Source organism: Platalea leucorodia, assembly GCF_965183815.1.
Source record: "Platalea leucorodia genome assembly, chromosome: 7".
Taxonomy (NCBI): Eukaryota; Metazoa; Chordata; class Aves; order Pelecaniformes; family Threskiornithidae; genus Platalea; species Platalea leucorodia.
In genome coordinates, this window is record NC_138829.1 from 67339568 (window position 1) to 67360905 (window position 21338).

General features: G+C 36.3%; 1 protein-coding gene across 1 annotated transcript in view; it reads right to left on the minus strand.

The window, feature by feature from the left end:
• Positions 1-528: 528 nt before the first annotated feature.
• LUZP2 (leucine zipper protein 2) overlaps positions 529-21338 on the minus strand; it is a gene marked incomplete at its 3' end in the record, with an annotated part of 198263 nt that continues 177453 nt past the window's right edge. The window contains exons 10-12 of the mRNA XM_082318626.1: positions 13839-13925; positions 1322-1399; positions 529-633 (exon numbers count right to left, since the gene is read on the minus strand). Of these exons, the coding sequence (XP_082174752.1) occupies positions 529-633; positions 1322-1399; positions 13839-13925 (270 nt within the window). The remainder of the gene's footprint in view (positions 634-1321; positions 1400-13838; positions 13926-21338) is intronic.

The window sequence follows — 21338 nt, forward strand, 5'->3', positions numbered from 1 at the left end:
AAAAAAAACCAACCAACCAAACACTTTTTATTAAGTAAGCAGATTTGAAATGGTGTTACTGAAAGGTAATGGACCCCTACTGTTCCATTTTTACAGTTGCTTTTATGAGTTGTACTGTACTTCAACTATGTTTACACAGATTTTTTTTTTCCCCCCACGTTAACTGCCCCTTAATTCTTAACTTGATTTAAAACCTAGTCTGCCATAAAGATACATGAAATAGAACAGACTGAGAAAATACTTGAGAATAGCTGTTGTTTACAAAGAAACTGATTTATAGTATGCAGTTACTGATCAGGTAGAACAAGAGTTCGAAAACCAGACTGTATTACAAAGCATTTCTTCAAACATCCATTTTGGATTATTGCTGAAAGGTACTAATTGGTCTATTCTAGACTAATTTACAAACATTCAGGAAATAGTGAAAAATGCATGCTTTAGAAACTTGGTACATTTCATGCCTCTGGACTAAAAAGAATATGAAGATGGAAGTAAGTGATGGGCATTTTTAATGTAGATTAGTAGCGCTTAGAGTTTTTTTTCTTTTGTACTAACAGACTCTTCAATTTTTTTCTCATTTCTTTCAGGTGATTTTTTATCTTCGGGTTTAGTCCACGGAGGGCTGTGCAACTTCTGTTGAAGGGGAAAATAGCATCAGTGTAAGCATCGCATACACGATAGGCACATACATAAGCAAATAAAAAAGTATGTTAAAAAATTCATGGCAATAGCGCACGCTGAGCTGTATTTCTGTTAAACTGATGTACCAGTCTTAAACTACTATAACAGAATATGATATTCATCAACTGCATCTAGAAAAGGATTCTGATCTCTACTAAAGGAAGCATATTTAACAGTCTTTGACAGTGCAAAACCATACAAGTCTCATGCTGCTTTATAATCATGGTGATTTTTATCTTTTTCTCTTGGTCTACCAAATGAAGAGCTCAGGTGTGCAACTTGCTTAAGACTTTTCCATTGGTAACACGGCTGAATACAGCTTCACGTAATTGCAGATATATAACTATTTTAGAAATCTCTCCCTTCTCCTGTTCCCAGTGCTATGGACATCACGGTATCAAAGTCAGTCATTTGACTACTAGGATAGTCCAGCTCTTCAAGTATTAAATAGGTTTGCAAATTGTTACCAACCAGAAGCCATTTTGACCAGATGAACTGCAATCAAGTATAGTCAGTCTGAACTGAGTAAGCAGTTCTGTTTCAAAAGCATTAGTGTAGAATGCGTAAATACACTTCAAGTAACTGCATGCTTTACAAGACCTTTTAATAAAAACCCGAGAATTTCTCAGAAACAGAGTACCTGAAAGCTTGTCTCTGTTTCTGCTGTCTTCAAACGAGATGTTGAATTATTGCGATTCCCCAAACACGTCTTGCCAACCTGTCAACACAAACGTCAGAGATAACTACTCCGTAAAATATTTTCCTAAAATATTCATGCTTTTCCTAAAAAAAAAATTAGTGGTTTTTTTAGCCTAGTTGATGTAATGGAAGAAAACAAAGTTATCACAGCTAAGTGAATGCCATACTCCCATCATCCCTGTAACAATCTAATGTGGCTGTAAATTTAACAACTTATCACTTACTTAGCATTTTTTTTCTCATCACAAATAGTGAAGTTTATTCCTACAGTGGTCCCTTGGAACAGATAAGTAATTATAATTGTCTGGTTTGGGTGAGGAAATAGTAACAAACAGATGAAAACTAGCATTACAGTTAGGACTTCTCTATTGCTATTCCCTTGTCTAAACTGCTAGATCTCTTACATAAAATAATCCCTGAGTGGGGATATGTATAATAATTACCTGAATGGGGAATTCAGATGACTCTCAAGGTATGTAAAAGCTGGTTAGATTCATCGCTGTCATTTTATTCCAGCAATAATGTAATTTTCTTTGCCAATATGTTTTTTAATATGAGGGAAAACAGAGCTGAACAGCATAAATAAAATTAATTACACAGTAGATTTTTGAACCAGAGATCTTGTGTTGTAAGTCTTAGGTAGAGATTTACCCAGCACTGAAATTTCTGCTATAATTAAAATAAAGTCCCTTCAGGAGTGGGATTAATGATGCCGTAGGTGAAGAAATTAAAATGTGAAATACAGTAAAATATTGATAATCTTTGGTCATTACTTCAAAATGCGTTCACACTGGAATTTCTCTACTTGTTTTGCTATTGAAACGGATGAATTTAAATGGAGTGAGAATAAATGAGGGTTTTTTTTTTTAAGTTCTAAGTCATCAAGACTCTTTCCAACATAACATTCCACTTGTTTTGCTATTACAATGGATACATTTAAATGGAGTGAAAATAAATGAGGGGTTCTAAGTCATCAAGACTCTTTCCAACATAACAGTAATTTTGTTTATTTTAAATGTTAATATAACTCTTCCTCTGAAATGTTTCCTGTTTAGCATAAGCCCTTGAAGATTTTTGACGCCAAGTCAAGCCTAGATAGAATATTTTTTACACATCAGACATAATCCAACATATTAATGAAAAAAAAGGTGAAAAAAATCATTAGTGTATGGACATGAGCTTTGCTCATAGGAATATGAATGCAAACGTGCCTTCAACAAGAAACTCCCAATAATATCTGCTACAAGGTTTGCTGGCATTTCTGTGATTTTTTTTTTTTTTTTTTTTTTTTTTTTTTAATATATATTATGGTTGATAACGTTGGTCTAGGATACAATAAGCTATTTGTACCTAGGAGAGCAAAGGAATCATGAATGAAAAGAGAAAAAAAAGTCTCTAAATGGTATGCTTTGAGGCATTTTTTTAGACAGACTTTCTTAAGAAAATGGAAAGTAAATCTGAGTTCATCCTATAGCAGCTTAAATCGCGACACTATAAAAATTACCTCACACAGCAGAGAACACTGGAAATAAACACCCTAACATGCAAAGTAAATATCAAGAAAATTTATAAATACCCTTTCAGTAGAAATGACATTAGATTGGAGTTAATTAAAAAGCAAGAGATTGGGGGGGAAGATATTAATTAAGTTTTTGCACTTGAGAAATTCTGACAGTCCCTTGCCCGTAACAAAGTTGATCTATGAGCAGGTGTGAATACGAAAATGAAACATGTTATTAAGAAAACTACTTGGAGAAGAGACGGCTGCCTCCCTCCTGAAAGCTTCTAGAGAGACGATGGTACTGCCAAGGATTTTATAGTACTTCAGGGGGGTTTTAGTCATGTTTAAGCTACTGAAGTAAGCCTCTGAGATGGTGCAATTGAAGTGATTGATGGTGCGGACTCCTTTTCAAATTTTTCCCACTATACATAATAGCTAATAAAAGTTGGATTAATATTACATTACAGGAATAATCAGGGTAGCATTGATAAAAAAAAAATCTATTGATAAAGCACCTACTGCTTTTATGAAAAAAATGAAATATTAAGGTGGTTTACGTTCTAGATAAAGACTAAAGAGTGAGATGACAAAGACTAGAAATTTTTAATAAAATTTCAATACTTCAAAAGCTTAAAAATGTGATCCTGGCAGATCTTGTGTTTAATATATTTACTAGTGAGATAGATTAAAAAAATGTTTTCAGCTTAGTCATGTTTAGAAAAATTTGAAGGTTTCAGAGACTTCTGGGTGAGCAGCTTGAGGACAAAAGATGTTACAGGTCAAAAAAGGAGCAGCATTTCAGGTTGGGTAATGAAAAGGACAGAAATAACACTAATGAAATAGAAGATCATTTACAAATCCATAATTTACTCTAACTGTATATACTAAAAAAAATTCAGGTAACCTATTTCACCAAGACAATACATAGGAGATAGGAATCCCAAAATATTAATTGAAATTCATAAAAATATGGGAGGTCGACCATATATATACAACCATCTATAAAAGAAAAAAAAAAAGGTTGCCTTAGAGAAAATAAAAGCTAATGATAAAAACAACGCTTTCTAACTGACTAATCTTTCATACTCTTTTCACAGACCAGATGACAAAGGCCATCCTGGCAGGAAAACAGAAGTGAAGACTTATGTCTGTAGTCTTACAGACATAAAAATATTATGTCTTAATATTTTTTCACTTACAGTTGTTTTCCTTTTTAGTAACACACCATATGGATCACTGTTGGGAAGAAGACAGTAGAATAGGACATTTTTCTAAACAAAGCAACCCCACATCTTTATATTGTTAAAGCATAAAGCATTCATTATTGATTTCTTGTCACAGCAAAACCATGTATATCATTAAAAAATAAATTACAGATTGAACAACGGCAATGACTTTCAATACGCCATCAGTCAACAGCAGTTCAATAGCCAGAATTGTAACCAGTCACTATGGATGAGCTGTACACGTCCACTGGCTCTCAGCTTTAAGTCAGTTCAGTTCCTAAAGCTGAGACAGATGGGTGTAACAGTGTCTCCTGCTATAACGGTAAACTGGGTTTAACACAATCTAAACTGAATCCCCTACATATACACCCTCACGCCTATAAACAAACACATGCATATGTATATACACACATCTCTGTGTTTATATATACATACTGTATATGCTGTGTATAGTATATGTACTGTGTCCACTTCTGGGCCCCCCAGTTCAGGAAAGAGACAGACATACACACAGAGGTATGTATATGTATGTGCACATATATGCATATATAAACACATAAATATACAAACATACACGCACCCCCTTTCCCTCAGCTAAAGACCACCTCAGACAGATGGGGAAATGTAAAACCAATGCACTAGAATACCTGTCACAGCCATGAGTGACGTACAGACCAAAAAAAGCCAAATATTTAACTTTTTTTGCTAGTTCCCTCTGTGCCAAGTGGTGGAAAGACTGTTTCATTTGCTCTTCTGTGCAAGTACCTCCTGTGAGAGGTACACTAATTAAAAAAATACAGAATGGTAGCTTGACATGGTGGAAACTAGCAAAAAGCAAAAATAATTGCTTTCGGAAAATAAAGGGGTTGAAATGTTGTCAGTGTGAATTTTCTGTTTTATGAAGATGAGATTATAAGTGCCAGCAGGAAGAGATACTGGGATTTTGCAAAGCTTTGAATCAAGATTTCAGCACATCAGGGGCGTGAGGACAAACTCGTACCTGTGTGTTTCTCCCACAAATGGGCATTCCTGCTGCCCTGTTTGGAGATGTGAGGGTGAGGAAGGGGAGAGGAATGGGAAGATGCCAACTGGGAAAGCCTCTATTGGGACAATTATGTTTCCAGCTCACAGACAAACCCTCTAACTCCATGGAACAGAGCAGAGCACGCTCGTACCCCTCATAACCCACCGTCTTCGCTCCTTGCACCACCAGGGAGGAGGACCGGTACAAAACGATACCCCTTCAACGTATGCTTGTACAGAGATACATATACCTGGGCAAAGAACAGCTTTCCCCATTTCTCTCAGGGAAGGTCAATTGCTTTTCTTCCAAAGAATGAACATTTTTAGGAAAGATCATTACTAGAAAAGCTAATAAAATGCTAAGACTATAACAAAAGACTAAAAACATAGAAGTAGAAACAACATCCAGATGGTAAAAAAAGAAAAGCAATAAGTCCCAGAAAAAAGGTCTCAAGTCAGTCCTGTTAGTTTAATGAAACACCATTGACTCCTCTTGTACCACCATAACAAAGCAGGTTGAAATTTAAAATCTTGTCCAAGGATGCTCTGGTTTTCATGTCAAGCGTAACACGACATTTCACAATATGGACTGTTTCCCCAGCTGTTGTGCAGAAAGCTGTATGGAGAGGAGCAGGAACATCACACAGAGAATGAGAGAGTTTTGTCTGCACATAATCTCTAGTGGTCACAGGTAAGTTTTACATCTGTGCTGGCTTCATGGGAGGGCAGGGAACAGGCCCTACTGTTCTGTCACCATCTGAAGAAGTCCCAGGTAACCCAGCAGGCAATGCAGTCTCATAACTCAACCTCAGTGTAATGATTTAAAGTTTGGAATAAATATAAAATAATTTTTTGCCTGTTCCCCTTCTTAGTGCTTCCAGAGAAGTTCAGCTAGAGTCTTAAGCTCAAAAATTAAAAAAAAAAAAAGAAAAATTTCTAATATCCAGGGAAAAATGAAGGCACCGTATCTAGATGCCCTTTGTCCCTTAGCTAATGTCTTTCCGGGGATCCAGAAGTGTAGTATGTGGTTCTAGTGTCAACAAAATAATAAAACTTAATAATGTTTATTTTCTTGTTTGTGCCCCAAGTGACAGGTGGATAAAGAATACAAACCAAAAGGCAGAGGACAAGACAGAGGTAGACAAGACTAAATACCTGAGAAGCTATAAAGTAAGAGGACAATCATTCAACATACATGCTTTGATCTAGCTGAAAAACACTGGGTGATGAAAATCGTGCAACATTTTAAAAAGCGCAAATTATTGTTAGCATGGTGAAAAGATGTCTTATAGTGAACTTTTCATACAAGATTATAAAAAAATTCAGCATACTGTTTTGCATTTATGAAACCGACAGCAAAAAAGCTAATAATGTTCTCAAATTCCAGTTTCATTACCTAAGTTTATCCTCTGCCATTGGCATTTAGAACAAAATGAGCAGTTTATCCTTAGCTACGTTCTGTGCTTTCTTCTGCCTTCCTTTACAGAACCTGAGGTTGGTAGTTTCAAAGGCAGTGGGCATGGTAGATTAACTCCTGGTCTCATTCAGAAGCACAATCCCCATGTTCCCTATATCAATACACTACTGCAATTTCAAATATTTCACAAAATGTCGTCTATGGGTATTTAAAACACAATGCAAGCTAAATGCATTTTTACACTAAATTCTCAATTCTCCAATTTCTCATTATACTTTAAACTGATGTTTTGGAGATTCAGTTAGTATTTACTCTATTCGTTGGCCACAAACAATGCTTACCTCACCAGGCTGGAAGCAGCATTCGGACTGTTTCACTGTTTTCCTCACTCAGCAAAGCTTACCATTTATTAAAGCTCTAACTGCAACTATTACATTTATAGGTTCATCAAAGATGAAGAGGGATTCTTGCTACAGATATTTTCTTCAGTTCCTAAATACTTCTCAATCAAGTACATTTTATCCTAGCTTCATTAGCATGTGCCCACACAAGCTACTCCCTTTTTCTAGATTCAGGAAGCAAACCTTCAATACTTATAATCACAGACAGTATTTATCCAAGTACACGGTTATTAAGTAAATGATGACTAGTCCTTGAAGTAGTTTCATGACTCAGAGCAGTGAAACAAGACAGAAAGATGGATTTCTCTGCAGCTTAGAGTCCTGGCTTCTCTCTTTTTTTCCCTTCCCTAATATTTCCTTATTTTAACAAAAACTATAATAATTTTATGTGTTGTATCTAACCATTAGTGACAGATCCCAGAATTTCACTGATGAATGAATTGATTTACAGAATAATCTCTATGTTTTATGTGTGGAAGCATTCTTTACCTTGCCATTAAGTTGCTCACACTGATATTTCCAGTATCTCTGCCATGCATTTTGTAATTATGGGCATATTTGTAAGACAAACATTATATTCATTAAATTACATATGCTGTATTTTTATCAGAAAACATCAAGAAGGATCTAATGTTTGAACACTCAACTTTAAAAGCTCTAACACACAGCAGTCAGAATTCCAAGTAGTGAAAGTTAAACCTTTCCCAATAAAAAGACTTAAGGAAAAAGAAATTCTGGAAACTTTTATTCAAATGTATTTGATAGTTGGCCATGCCATTTCACTCTTTTCACTGGTATTAACTCTTTTCAAATTGCATAGTTTCTTCTTAACATCTCCTTAATTTTTAGTTTGGCCAACATATACAATTTTTATGACTAAGCACAACAGAAGTCTTATGATTTTCTTCTACACAGTAGAGAAACAGTTAGACCAAATTTAGTGAGTTGAATGCTTGTTACTTGCCCTACATAAACTTTAAGAAACACATTAACTATCTATTTGTGTTTGTAAAATAAAATTTTCATAGAATAAGTGCATTTTGCCTTAAGCAATATATTTTGTATATACAAGAGGAAAAAAAATATCTAAAACAATGAGAAATTTAGCAAGATAGGAAAACTGAGGTGGGGTATATGTCTTGAAATACTGTGCTGCCTTTATCAGTTTAGTGTGCGGTTTGATTAACAAAGTATCTTTGTGTGAAATTCTGGTTATAAAATACGCAGCTTGATCAGTAAAGTACGCACAATATCAGAAGTTACAGTATTCAGTTCACCTAGTGAATTATACAGCAGAGCTGGAGAGGTTCACAGTTGGATGTATAAATTACAAAGGTGGATCAGCCAAGTATGCATCTTCATTTAAAAAGAATTTTCAAAAAGCCAGTTAAAATTCAGCATGTCCCTTGGCTATCAAACTATGCAATTTGATCTGCAAACTGCTGAACAATGTAACTAGAAAGGTATTCTACTGCATCAACACAGCAAATAAGAACTGGCTTTATTGCTCAAATAATCATCCAACATATCACAAGTGGACAAGAAATCAAGAAGTTTAAATAACTGATATTATATCCAGCTTTTACAGTCAGAAAATAATTCCACCGCTGCTAAAGGGTATCATACAGATTTAGTAGAGCAAACATTGCAGCTTCAGCATTCCTTCGCATCACTACAGACCTCCCTTTGGCTTCAGTGGGCACTAAAGCAGATATGCAGGATGTTTGTAGAGTATAATGGAGGAGAAAGTACCGAGCTAGTTCTGAAGAAACTAAACCAGGCCCGGGAGAAAATGATGGAACGGTTAGGTCAACTGACGAACTAGATATCTTAGTCGTCATTAGCCAAGTTAGGTCCAGTTTATTAAAGGACATGTTTTATCAGATTTGCTCATGAATTTATTACAGATCTGTATATATCAATCTCCTCTGACCCTCATTATTTAGAAGAAAGATATGGGACAAGATGTATGTGAAGTGTGTATATACATTTTCATAAGACACCTCTGCAATTTTTCATATCCTTTCTCTTATTTTGGAGCACACTGTAATGACTGGATGGTTAAACTATGATGATGTAACTTCTTATGACCTTCCAAGTCCTCATTTGAGGAACAGAATTACTGAATTCAATTTAAGAATTTTATCAGGTTGAAATTTTGTAATAACAATGATTTCTTTTTTCTCTCATTACTCCCTTGGGAAAGCAATGGGAGAGTACAATGTGATCAAAACTCTGCAGTTGAAACTGATAGAGAAAAATGAAGGAAAATGCTGTTGTTGCTTAGAAACACGTACAAGTTTTGCTCCGATACTCAGTGTCCTTTGTCACTGAATGATTAATGAACATGAAGCATTTGTTTACTGCAGGAAATTAAGGCAGTAAATAAAAGCACTATCACTTTTATTTATCAGAGAAGACTACAAGGACAAAGAGCAAGAAATCTAAGATGAGAACAGAGAACAAAGAATCACTTTATAAATTGTTTGATGTTTTAGCACTACCAAATGGGTCATTTTAAATGACATGTTACATGCATAAGAATTATTTGATATGAAAAAGGGACAAAGTACATTCTGGTGTAAAAGGCAAAAAAAGCTCCCAAAAGCTTTTGGGAAGAGGGAAAGGGGAAATGGTACAGGGAAAAGAGCTCTACAGAACTCTAGTTCTGCACAGAGACTTTCAGGACCCAGTCATATAGAAAACATCTCCATACAAGACTAAGAAAAAATAGTATTCACAAGATTCCTCTACTAAAATAATAATAATCTAAATAATGGAAATAATCTAAATAAAAGAAAACTGAAGTTAAGTTTCTTTTTGTCTTTCACAAATTTCAGATGATTTGAAGTAATCGAGATGATACATTACAGGATATCCTACCTACTTCAGGCTGCTACAGGTCCCACGTCAAATTTCATGACAACAAAGGTGTCAGCTGCATCTATTTTCAAAATCAGCTAATATAATTTGGCCTGCATATATCCCATTAGTAAACAAAATCTCATTTGTATTTGTTCCAATGTAAACTACATTAATTACTATGAACATGCATAAAACCATAAAGAAAAAAAATTGCAGTGGGATTACAAATTTGAGGGGGGGGGGATGCTTAGCCATACAGACTAAAAAATGTTGTTTGAGGCAAGCAACTAGCAATTTCCCTTTATTTCTTGCCTTGAAACATTGCATGTTCTTCTCTAGTCAGTCTTTACTACAGTAATTCTTCCAAAACACAAATCACATTTTGTTTATCAGAGAGACAATCAGAGGATCTTTGCAAAGTTATGAGAAAGTGTTGCTGAAATACTAGGTTTCTAAGCAACATCTTGGTTTTAAGCATAGGCATTAAGGCCCTGGTCTTTTATCTTGGCATCAACATTCATTTATTTTTCCTAAACTAATGGCACATGAGAACCTGTCATCCAGCATATACTTCCCTCGTTGGGAGTCTAGCAGCCGTAAAAACTTCTGATAAAAACACACACAAACACACACAACCAAATAATGATAAAATTACAAGAAAAACTCTAAGAAAGAGACATTTTATTTCACTTCTCAAAACTAATTAATTTGAATGCTTCCTTGTCTCTAAAAAAATATATATCTATTAATATAAGATATAAAAAATAAAATTAAAAGGTGGGAAGAGGTTGCTAGCCCAATGTCATCATCTGCACTGTTGTAATGTCCCATGCAGTCCACGTTCAGATGGACAGTGAGTGTAAGAGAAAGAAAAAAAAGTTTCAACTTCAACAACAACCAGGAAAGTTAGTTTACTCATCACTGTGAGCAATTCACAGGACAAAAGTGGTCAAGGTAGGTCCTTAGACTTGTAGAATAGTTGCAACGGTTTGTGAAAAATATATTTCAATGCTTTAGTTCTCTGAAAATTTTACTGCCTTTTTTTAATCAGTCCTTAGGTTTACAAGAAAACTTTCCCGTTTTCATAACTGAAGTTTGTGTGGTATTTAAAGTGAAATCAGGAGATTCTGACAAACTGGGATGTTTTATTCTCCCGTGAGGCTCCAAATGAGCCATTGTTGAAAAGTGAAGTGTGGAATCCTGCGAGCGTGGATGGATTTCTCATAAAACTTCAGGCGTCAGTGTGGGGATGGTAGCATAGAAAGGGAGAAAATTCTCTGAGAAAAGAATTATTTAATGCCCCTCTGGCAAGAAAATCCAGTGCTTCGAGTGCAGCCACAATTTGAAAATCAGTATTTCTCTAAAATATTATGTATATTGTGTTTTACCTGAGCTATATTCGTAGATCTACTCTTTCACTTTTAGGACCGGACTGTTGCAGTTTGTCCTGCATGCCAGAGGCCGTGCTGCCTGCTATGCAGGTCGCTGCTCTTCAAAATGGCTCCTGGCTGCGTATTGCTTTGCAGCTATCTGCACAAAGAACTAACTCCTGGAATTCTCTTTGAATCGTACCAATCAATTGTTTTCATATTAACAAAAAGCAAACCGAACAATTTTTATTTCCAATTGACCATGGAAATAAATAAAAGAAGATATACCTTAAAAGTCCCACTTAATGTAAAGAGAACATGTCTTCCTTTATCTGTAAGTTTTTTAATTACACTGGCGATTCTGTTCCTGTTTGGGATAAATACCAAACTATTTATGGCTTCCTTGCTTGGAGGTGTGGCTGTCCTAACTATCTTTTTTGTAGCTTGGCTCTCAATCTCATTCCTTCAACAGACACTGCAAGCACAGCGCAGTGAAATCTCTGTGTATTAGTGCGAATCCTAGATGGATCTTTTAAAATGTGAACAGAACAGAACTATGAATATTACACAATACCCATTTTTCACTTGGCAAATGAATTTATAGCAGCAACATGTTTAAAAGCCAGATAAGACTAATAAAACTATTGCCTGCTTAATTTTCCAATATGGAACATTATCTAGCAAGGCACAGTGAATTTGAATACCCCTATGGTATGCTTTCTCTAATTTTACTACTTTTTCCTCCGTACAGGAGGTTTTGTCAAATACGGACTTAACAAACCTTAAAGATTTAAAATTTAAAGGAAATGTGAGTCTCACAGAATACAAAATTGGCCTTAAAATATGATAATAGAGAGATTAAATGATATAAAACTTAATCCTATTACTCAAATTTAGATATATAGCCTAATTTCTTTTTCTTTGAATTATAATGCTACATAGACGAAGGCAGAGAATAGGGTTAGATTTGAATTTAACTTGAATTATGAAAAATAGTTCGACTCCTCACGGCTTCTATCTCCAGTTGGAGTTGTCTTCTGCTTTTTCAGACAAATTTTTCATACCAAGCAGCATACTATGTTGACTAAATGGCTAAAACCACAAGTTGCTAGGACCACAAAAAGCCACCACCACCCCCTAATCAAAATAACTAAATCCTTGATTTTATATAAAAGTGCATCTTTTAGGTGTCTTTTTTGCATTACTTGATACAGAAATTAAATACTTTCTTGATTTGTGAAATGTGTTAACAAATTTTTTTTTTTCTCTGCTTTAATATATTCACCTCTGCAAAAAAAGGCTACTTGAACCTCTTTCCACAAATATTCAGCCTTAAAAAATTCAGCATCTACTTAAAGTAACCTATATTCCATCAAACTTTCCATAACTTTCCCAGGTGGCAACCAACCTCTAGTCATAATATAAACAGATTTCACTCCAACTTCAGAATTTTATATCTTATTCTTTCTTCTCCTTCTTCAATTTTTATTAGTAACAAACGAAGTTTCCTTCATCTTTAGACATTAAGGTGGAACAGCAAATTATGCACTCTTCACCTGGACACACAATTTATCCTTGTCTCTGCCCCCCTCTAGAGGATGCAGCAGAGGGGAAGTCACTTACAACTGAATAAACTTGTATCATATTTGTAATAAATGGGTAACATATAAAGCTTTTTACAATTTGTTGGATAGTGAATTATCTAAGATTTGTTTTACAAATTTTTCTTCACATTGCTATGATCGCTAGCAGCAAGCTGCCCAGTTACCTCCACAGGAGGTATGGTTACCTACACAGGTAGGGTTACCTCCGTATTTGGAGGTAGGTAATGTGTTCAGTAGTTCATTCAAGAGCTGTTGTGACAGGCTTTTTCCCGCTGTCTTCTATATTGCACCTGCAAATTAGTTAAGGTAGCGCTACGCTGTTTGGACTATTGAGCAGACAAAACACTCTCTCAACAATTTTTGTCTCTCTCACTCTCTCTGGTTTTTCCTGTTTTATTTGTGTCGTTATAATTACAGCCGTAATACATGCATTTGGGATTTCTGTTAACAGCCCCCACCATGCTGTCTGAATGAGAGTTTTGCCTCAGTAAAAGCAGCAGATTTAGCTTTCTGTCAGACGTGTCATAAGAAAAACACAGCTTGCGGCTTTCCTAGACTGGCAGTGGACGAGATTACATGCTTTCAAGTATTACACTGTCACCTCTTACATCTCCCTGAAGGTTTTGTTTTATCAAATGAAGCATCTGTGACAGCTGTGCCTGATTATTAGTGGAAACATTATGTAAACAAGGTTCTGCATCTCGCTGTAATGCAGCAGCTCTTCAACTAGGAACAAGCCAATTCTTGAAGTGGTTAAACATCAAATCGTATCTTTTCCACGGCTCTTCTTCCCACAACGGCTCTACAACTTCTAGTAAGTAGTCCTTAAAAGAAACCCAGAGAGTATACCTGCATAGATTGACAGCGAAGAGCATTTGCTCCTCAGCACTTTAATGCACAATACAGCTGGCTTATAAAACATAGGTACCAGCTTGACTAGGAAAAGTAAGTCACATCGGTAATCGCCTAAGGCGTTAATGTTTTCATACAATCTAGATTAGACCCTGATCTCTAGGTGAGCTAAGCTTACACCTATGTGAGCTAAACTTACATCTTGAGAATCGCACTCCTGGATGCTCTGATTTTCTTCCTTTCTTGAGGCCACATGAAGATTCTCTTTTTCTGCTGAGGCATTTTGCTGGACATAGGAAATAAGAAAAGAAAAGAAACAATATAGATAAAATTTCAGAAAAGTCACATTTGAAAAAACAAGATAACTACAAGAAACCAAGAGGTCAGATATTGCAAAATGTTAACTACTTTATACGCTGCATTTTCAGCAAATTTTGTAAAGGGAATGTTTTCATATTCATTCTCATTAAAGCACTCCCTTGTAAAGGATTACTTCCATATAAGTAATCAAGACTTTCTACCTGAAAACTGACCACACAAAAGTGTATATTTTTTCGTATGTTAAGCAAAATCAAATGAAGTACATATTAAACTACATTTTCTTTTGTGCAAACATTTGAATGGGGGGTAAAGGAGGAAAAAAAAAGCGTTTTCAAAACTCCTATTTCTCAGACTCTTGTGGATTCTGGGAAAGATTTAGGCCTTGCGCTGAAGCCGTTTATAAACTGCTTTAGCTTACTTCAGCTGTCTACAGTCTCTCCCCGCTGGGACCTCACATCATTGTGAGCTGGCAAAATGTGTTCCATTTCATGCCTTTCACTTACCTCCTTACACTCCAAACGGACTGCTCTATGGGGCAGTTACTCTACAAGCCAGGCTATCACTTTATATAAGTAGTGAAGTTCCTTCCACTGAAATATTGGCTGTTTTAGCCATGTTTTTCCCTATTTCCTGCAACTTCTAAGATTCAAAGGGATGTGAGTAGGAAGAATACGCACTGCTTTTTTAATATAGAGCTCGCACTGTATTTATAGCACAGTATTTTTCAATTTAGCTTGATAACTTCACAATTTTGCAGCCTTAAATACTAGACCATGGCATAACATGACAAGGAATTATTTCAAAAAGAAATGATCCATAAAATCTGGAAAATGTATTACTAAATTAATTGGATGTCCTGATATATGTATCATTGCCTGTACACCACAACAGCATTCTCTACTGAGACATAAAGTAGCTAAAACAGCTAAAACAGTTGCATGCACCATAATTTGCTGATAGTCATGAGATGATTGTTATTCTTAGTTCTGCAGAATTATTTGTTTAAAAAGCATTCATCTTCCAGTGTCTAATTCAAAGTTCACTGAAATTCATGGAAGGAATGTAAATTACGTAAGATTCATGTGTTTCCAAAATACACTTTTGCTAAAAAAAAAAAAACAAAACCCAACACCCCCCCAACCCAAATCAAAATGTAATGACTTATTCTTACTCTGATACAATATATTCCCGAAAATAATCAAATTTAAAAAATAGCATTGATGAGTCTCTCTTTTTGTTATAAGTTTCAGATCATGAAGAGTTTGTAACTATCCTTAGGGATTTGGCTTCCATCAAATTGTCTGTAAGACATCTTGAAACTCTTCAGAGGAATGGGGACAGGGAACAAACCAAACTCATTTCTCTGCAAAGAAAAGTTAGAACTTCAGACACCAGTTTTGAAAGCTTGAACCATGCTTTCCTCGTGTCACTTATACTGCATTGAATCACTAATGAATACAAAGTTTTAAAAAATGATGGAGAACAGGAGAAAGCAAACCTGGCTGGTTACTATTTGCAATACAGTCTCTGTTTAACAGCTCTTCAGTGGGGAATTGCTAGTTTTATAGAGCAATTGACTACTAGAAAAAGTGATGAGGAGGTGAACAGATTAAAAAGACCAGTATAAATAATTGTTTTGTTAAATAATGAATGTCATTTCATACATGCATTGAGCAATTAGCCTGTTTGAACTGAAAGAATTAATACAGTTCTGCAAACTTAAATTTCTTCCCATTATTCCATTAGCAAATTACACACGCAGCATATATACCCAATTTTCCAGCATGTTGTAATTATTTCTATAGAACAAGGGGAAGTTTGGGATATTCAGGTGAGGCTGTTATCAAGAAAACACTTTCCCAGTGTCATGTTTTCAAATGTTTACAGCATTTCCTACCTCTATGAAAATGGAAAACTGGAAAATTTCCAATTCTCATCCTCTTTAATATTCAAAAGAGTCAAGTGCAATATTATATCCTAGAAGTCTTCCCCTTTTTTCTTCCCCAAAACAAAAGATAACATTTTTTGAGGTGTTTCAGTTTTCATATGATTGCCTTAACCAGTAGGACCAGATTCTTTAACAGCCTTTAAAAATCACTTGCCACAGCTGCACTGCTCAGACGTCAGCCAAGCTAGGGAGCAGCGATGGGTCTGCTTCATTCCCTGTCTGGTTTCTAATTGATAATTTTGCATCACTTCAGCTATTGAATAACCTTAATCTCCAATTATTTTTTATATTGTTACACTAAGCTGACATTGATCTGCATCTTGCAACGCTACAGACCTGGCGAGGAGTGGCTGGAGAGCTGCCTGGCAGAAAAGGACCTGGGGGTGTCGGTTGACAGCCACCTGAACATGAGCCAGCAGCGTGCTCAAGTGGCCAAGAAGGCCAATGGCATCCTGGCTTGTATCAGGAATAGTGTGGCCAGCAGGACCAGGGAGGTGATGGTGCCCCTGTACTGGGCACTGGTGAGGCCACACCTCAAGTACTGTGTTCAGTTTTGGGCCCCTCACTACAAGAAGGACATCGAGGTGCTGGAGCGTGTCCAGAGAAGGGCAACGAAGCTGGTGAAGGGTCTGGAGCACAAGTCTTATGAGGAGCGGCTGAAGGAGCTGGGGTTGTTTAGTCTGGAGAAGAGGAGGCTGAGGGGAGACCTTATTGCTCTCTGCAACTACCTGACAGGAGGCTGTAGCGAGGTGGGGGTCGGTCTCTTCTCCCAAGTAACAAGCGATAGGACGAGAGGAAACGGCCTCAAGCTGCGCCAGGGGAGGTTTAGTTTGGATATTAGGAAAAACTTCTTCACTGAAAGGGCAGTCAGGCACTGGCACAGGCTGCCCAGGGCAGTGGTTGAGTCTCCATCCCTGGAGGTATTTAAAAGAAGGGTAGATGTGGTTTAGTGGTGGACTTGGCAGTGCTGGGTTAATGGTTGGACTCGATGATCTTAAGGGTCTTTTCCAACCTTAATGATTCTATGATTCTATGTCTCAAGTTCTAGTTTAAGACTACACCACACTTCTTGCAGCAGCCAAAGGAGGATAGCAGAACAGGGCAAGAATGTGTCTTGCCAGGCCCTAGCTAGGTCCTGCAGATCTGAGTTCTGTCCTTATGGCCAGAATGCCACAGGACCTTCTTGCATCTTACGTAGGTACTTTTAATCTGTAACGTTTTGAGACTAAGACTGACTTCTTACATGGAAAAAAAAAACCAAACCAAAATAAAAATTAATATTTTTGAAGGCTTAACTGTTTGCTGATGATGTGGGAGTCTTTGAGGTAGACTTTGCAAACAAGATCCTTTGTTATTAAAAATAATGTCTCCTAATAAAAAAATGAATATGCTATTATTTGTCTGAATGAAGCCTATTTACTAGACTGACAGCTCAACTAATAAAAATGCCATCAAATATTCCAGAGTGAAACGGTTTGGAAACAGTTTCTGAACTCCTTCCCAATTTGCTTAAAGCTTTCTGAACCCTCCTCAAAGCTTTTCAATACAGGATTTTGCATGTGAGCATTTTTTCAAGGATCATCAACCCTTTTATCTTTTTTTCTTTGAAATAATTTAGGTACTACAGCATCTTCCTGGTGAGGCCCTACAAGCTTGACTAAAAAACAAGTTTTGCATTTCAGATACTTGAAATAAGCAAAATTGTTTACAATGCATTTAACATATAGGCTTGCAGATGAAACTAGACTCCATTGGTGTGCGCTTTGCTTGCAGCAAAACTTGCAGAATACTTATGACAGAGAAGCAAGCCAAACTCATTATTTCTTTGAGTTCTCTTCCAAAGTCTGCACTGGAATAAATGACAAGAGCCCAGTTCTGCTTCATGCCTTTGAAATTTCCTTCAGTTATGCTTTACATATTTTCCATTTCTAACATCATACAAATTTTCTTCGCAAAGCATGCATTGTTATTATAATATCCTCATCTTAACTGCTAAATAAAACTGCAAAGCTAGGTCAACTGAATTCCATCTTTCATAATGACTTTTGATTTTGATACATAATTCAATTCTTTCCTATATTAGAAATATTCTTATCAGATCCTTCTTCTTCCCACATGGCTTTTTGGCATGACTGCACAACTCTTACTCTCTCTAGTCAGCATTTGTTCATGTAAGATGCCAGTGTGCTATTGACAGGACTGCTTGCCAGATGACCTGCCAACACAAATATGGGTTCCATCAACGCGTTTATTTCCCGTTACTTAGACTCCCATAGATTACTCTTTTCTACACTAAGGGTTTCTAGTGATATTCAGTTTCCATGTTAAAAAAAATATTTAAGGATACTCATACCAATCTAACAAGAAGATTGCACAGCACTTTGAATGTAAGCAAACAAAATAAGCAGTTTCTGGCAGATCGCAAGTTCACGATACCTGAGGACCAAAAAAAAAAAAAAAAACAAAAAACAAAACAACAAACCAGTTCTATGAAAGCCATGATGATTCTTCCCTAATTATGGGCATTGTCCTGATATGCGTATTCATAGCCTCTTTTGATAAACTTTAAATGAAGATATCATTGGAGTTTACCCAGAAACACATTTTTTGGTACCAAAGGCTTCACTAGCCCAATTAAAAAACTACCTACAGCAAAGACTTGCCAGCCTGACTTTGGCCTGCCTGCTGCACCTGGCTGCACTTTGTGACATCCGCCTGGCACGCTGAGTGAGGCCAATCTCAGAGACCCCCCTGGGCTGGGGGTTGCTTCTGTTCACCTCCCTCCAGTGAGGCTACTAAACAGATGGTCTGCAAAGTGGCTACAAATAGGAAACAACCAAGGCCTGAGTCATCCCCACTTCTCAAACCGTTTGTATTCTTCTGGGAGTTGTCTTACTCCTTCGGGATGGAAATGGCTTATTGTCCTGTCTAGGAAATCCAAAATTGCTCAAGGATTTGTAGCACTTACTGTGAAAAACTAGAGCAGTTTTGTATGTAGCAGGCGGATGAAGTTGTCAGAGCTTTTCTGGGCAAGGTGCATAGTGTAAGAGCCAAAAATATCTCCTTTCCAAACTCAGTTCTATCTGACTGCTTCTGGAAACCTGGGAATTTGTCTGTATATCACATGCGCACACAGGCCAACTGCCACATAACGCCTCACATATATATTTCAGTCAAGAAAAAGGTGTCAATCCTATCACCTTTTCCTTCCCCCCTCTTTTTTGAGTAGCACCATTTGCAATTACAGAAGTTTACAGTTGCTTTTTGGATTGTATGAGAGACCTTTGACTCGCTCTCCTAGCTTTATAAATTTCAGACATTTTAAAGTAATTGAGTACCTATTATATCTTTCCACAACTAAATCTCATATAAATATGTATTAATATCTACATATAGTATAAAGGAAATCATTGTATCACATTTCATTATGTCCTGACTTTAAAATCTTCCACAGTTTAACTCACATGCAGAAATAAATGAGAAGTCCAATTCTAATAACAGTAATCACCCTATATATTTCTGTGACTGTGATGGCCATTGTATATGCATATACATGTATTTCTCTGTGTATACAGTAGAGGTAACCAGCTTTTCTCTGTCGCACAGAGAATATTGTTGAATATAATATGTTGAATATTATTCAACAATAAGTGGGAGAGACATAGCTAAGTTTTTATTTCTATTTAGTGCACATCTCCAGAGTTACATTTATACAGGGCAATTCTTCTCAAAGGACTGCAAATCTTACAATATACCAAATATTTAAAGTTCTACATACTGTTTCTTAAGTAAACAGAATTGCCCTTGATTATTACTTTTTTCATTTGCACTATATTCAAATATCTTTAAGGTGGAAAATAGCTGCTTACTGGTATTCATTATGCCAACACTGAGCATTGCACACAACAATCAGAAGTTTTGCAAGGAATCTAGGACAGCTTCACTCCCATTAAAAGTGAAAATTGTTAGGACATCTTTAACATGGATACAAAAAGACTGCATTTTCTTTTCTTCACATTTCACATGCATTTGTGTTGGTTGTAATGGAATTTCTCTGAGATGAATATTCACAATAACCTCAAATGGCTCTAACATCCATCAGAGGGAAAGAACTTGTTCTTTCAAATAGATCATTTGGGATGATAGATGACATATTTAGATGTTAATTTCCTGAATCATCCTTTTCATAACATTACTATGAGTGCAGAATTTCCCCTCACACATGCAGTCGCCTTCCAGCAGTATATTATGTTGGAAGTAATATGGACAATAATGTTTTTGAATTTTTCTTTATTACGTGTTCTGGGGTCCTTCCTCTCTCAAAGAAACCCCTCTACTCTAAAAGAAAAAAAAAAATAATTAAAAAGTCTAATTTGTCAAGAGCTAGGGAAGACATCTTGAAGTTTTCAAGCGCTGTTTGTCGTATTTCCTACTACATAATTCTTCCAGTTAAAGTCAATCTAAGAAAAAGCTAGTTACTAACCACCTCAGACCCCTGGAACTCCTCTCTAACTTGAACATCCTTTCTAGATGAGAGCCAGTCCAGTGCTCCCTGAACTCCAGAGAACTGGAGGACAATAATCTACTGTCAGAGACCAGAGCGAAGCACCCTCTCCATGGGAGTCCAGCACGATGTGTAGCAAACTCACAAATATGCTTAAAGATAAGAAAGAAGCATAGAAAGAGAAGATGAAAGTAATAATAGGTCACCTTCCTCTGGTAACATACAAAATGTATTTGCATTTACAGCATGGAGTGGAACTCAGGCATCTAGTGTTTGTTACCCAAATGCCTCCAAGACAGCTGCAAGGGGCTGGTAAAGGAGGCAGGACTTGTGGTAGAGCAGTGCCCTTCTACAGAAATAGCTGGAGAGCTATTCTAGGGCATCTAAATAGGCAATGGATGCCAATTTAAAGCAATTCCCAAAATACGTAACTATGCACAAACAAAACCAAGCCACATCTGTTTATCATTGTGCTCTGAATTCTGCTGTTTTTTTTCTAATACAGCTTATTTTGAATGCATTGCATATTTCAGATAATTTAAATACATGTTTTCTAGTAGAACCTTAAACCGACATTTTCAGTTGCCTCTCTTCTTTGTAACAACTGCAGTTTCTTATTTATATTTCCATGTAGTTGAAGGGGGAAAAACCCTCATGAAAATGTAGGCAATCAGTTTTCTCAGGATCAATAAGAAGAGCTCTGTGACGACTCATTGTGCCTCAGTTTTCAACATGGAGTCAAAATGATGTATTTTCTTATATTTAACTTCAAACAAGATCGAGGCTATCTAAGTCACATGCTTCGAGAAGATTAAGCAAAAGTAAACAAAACAAAATTCTGGTAAGATTATACAAGAGAGTGAGCTAAAATTACCTAAATTAACTGAAAACAAAACTTAGAAATACTTTTCCTTGTACTGACCTTG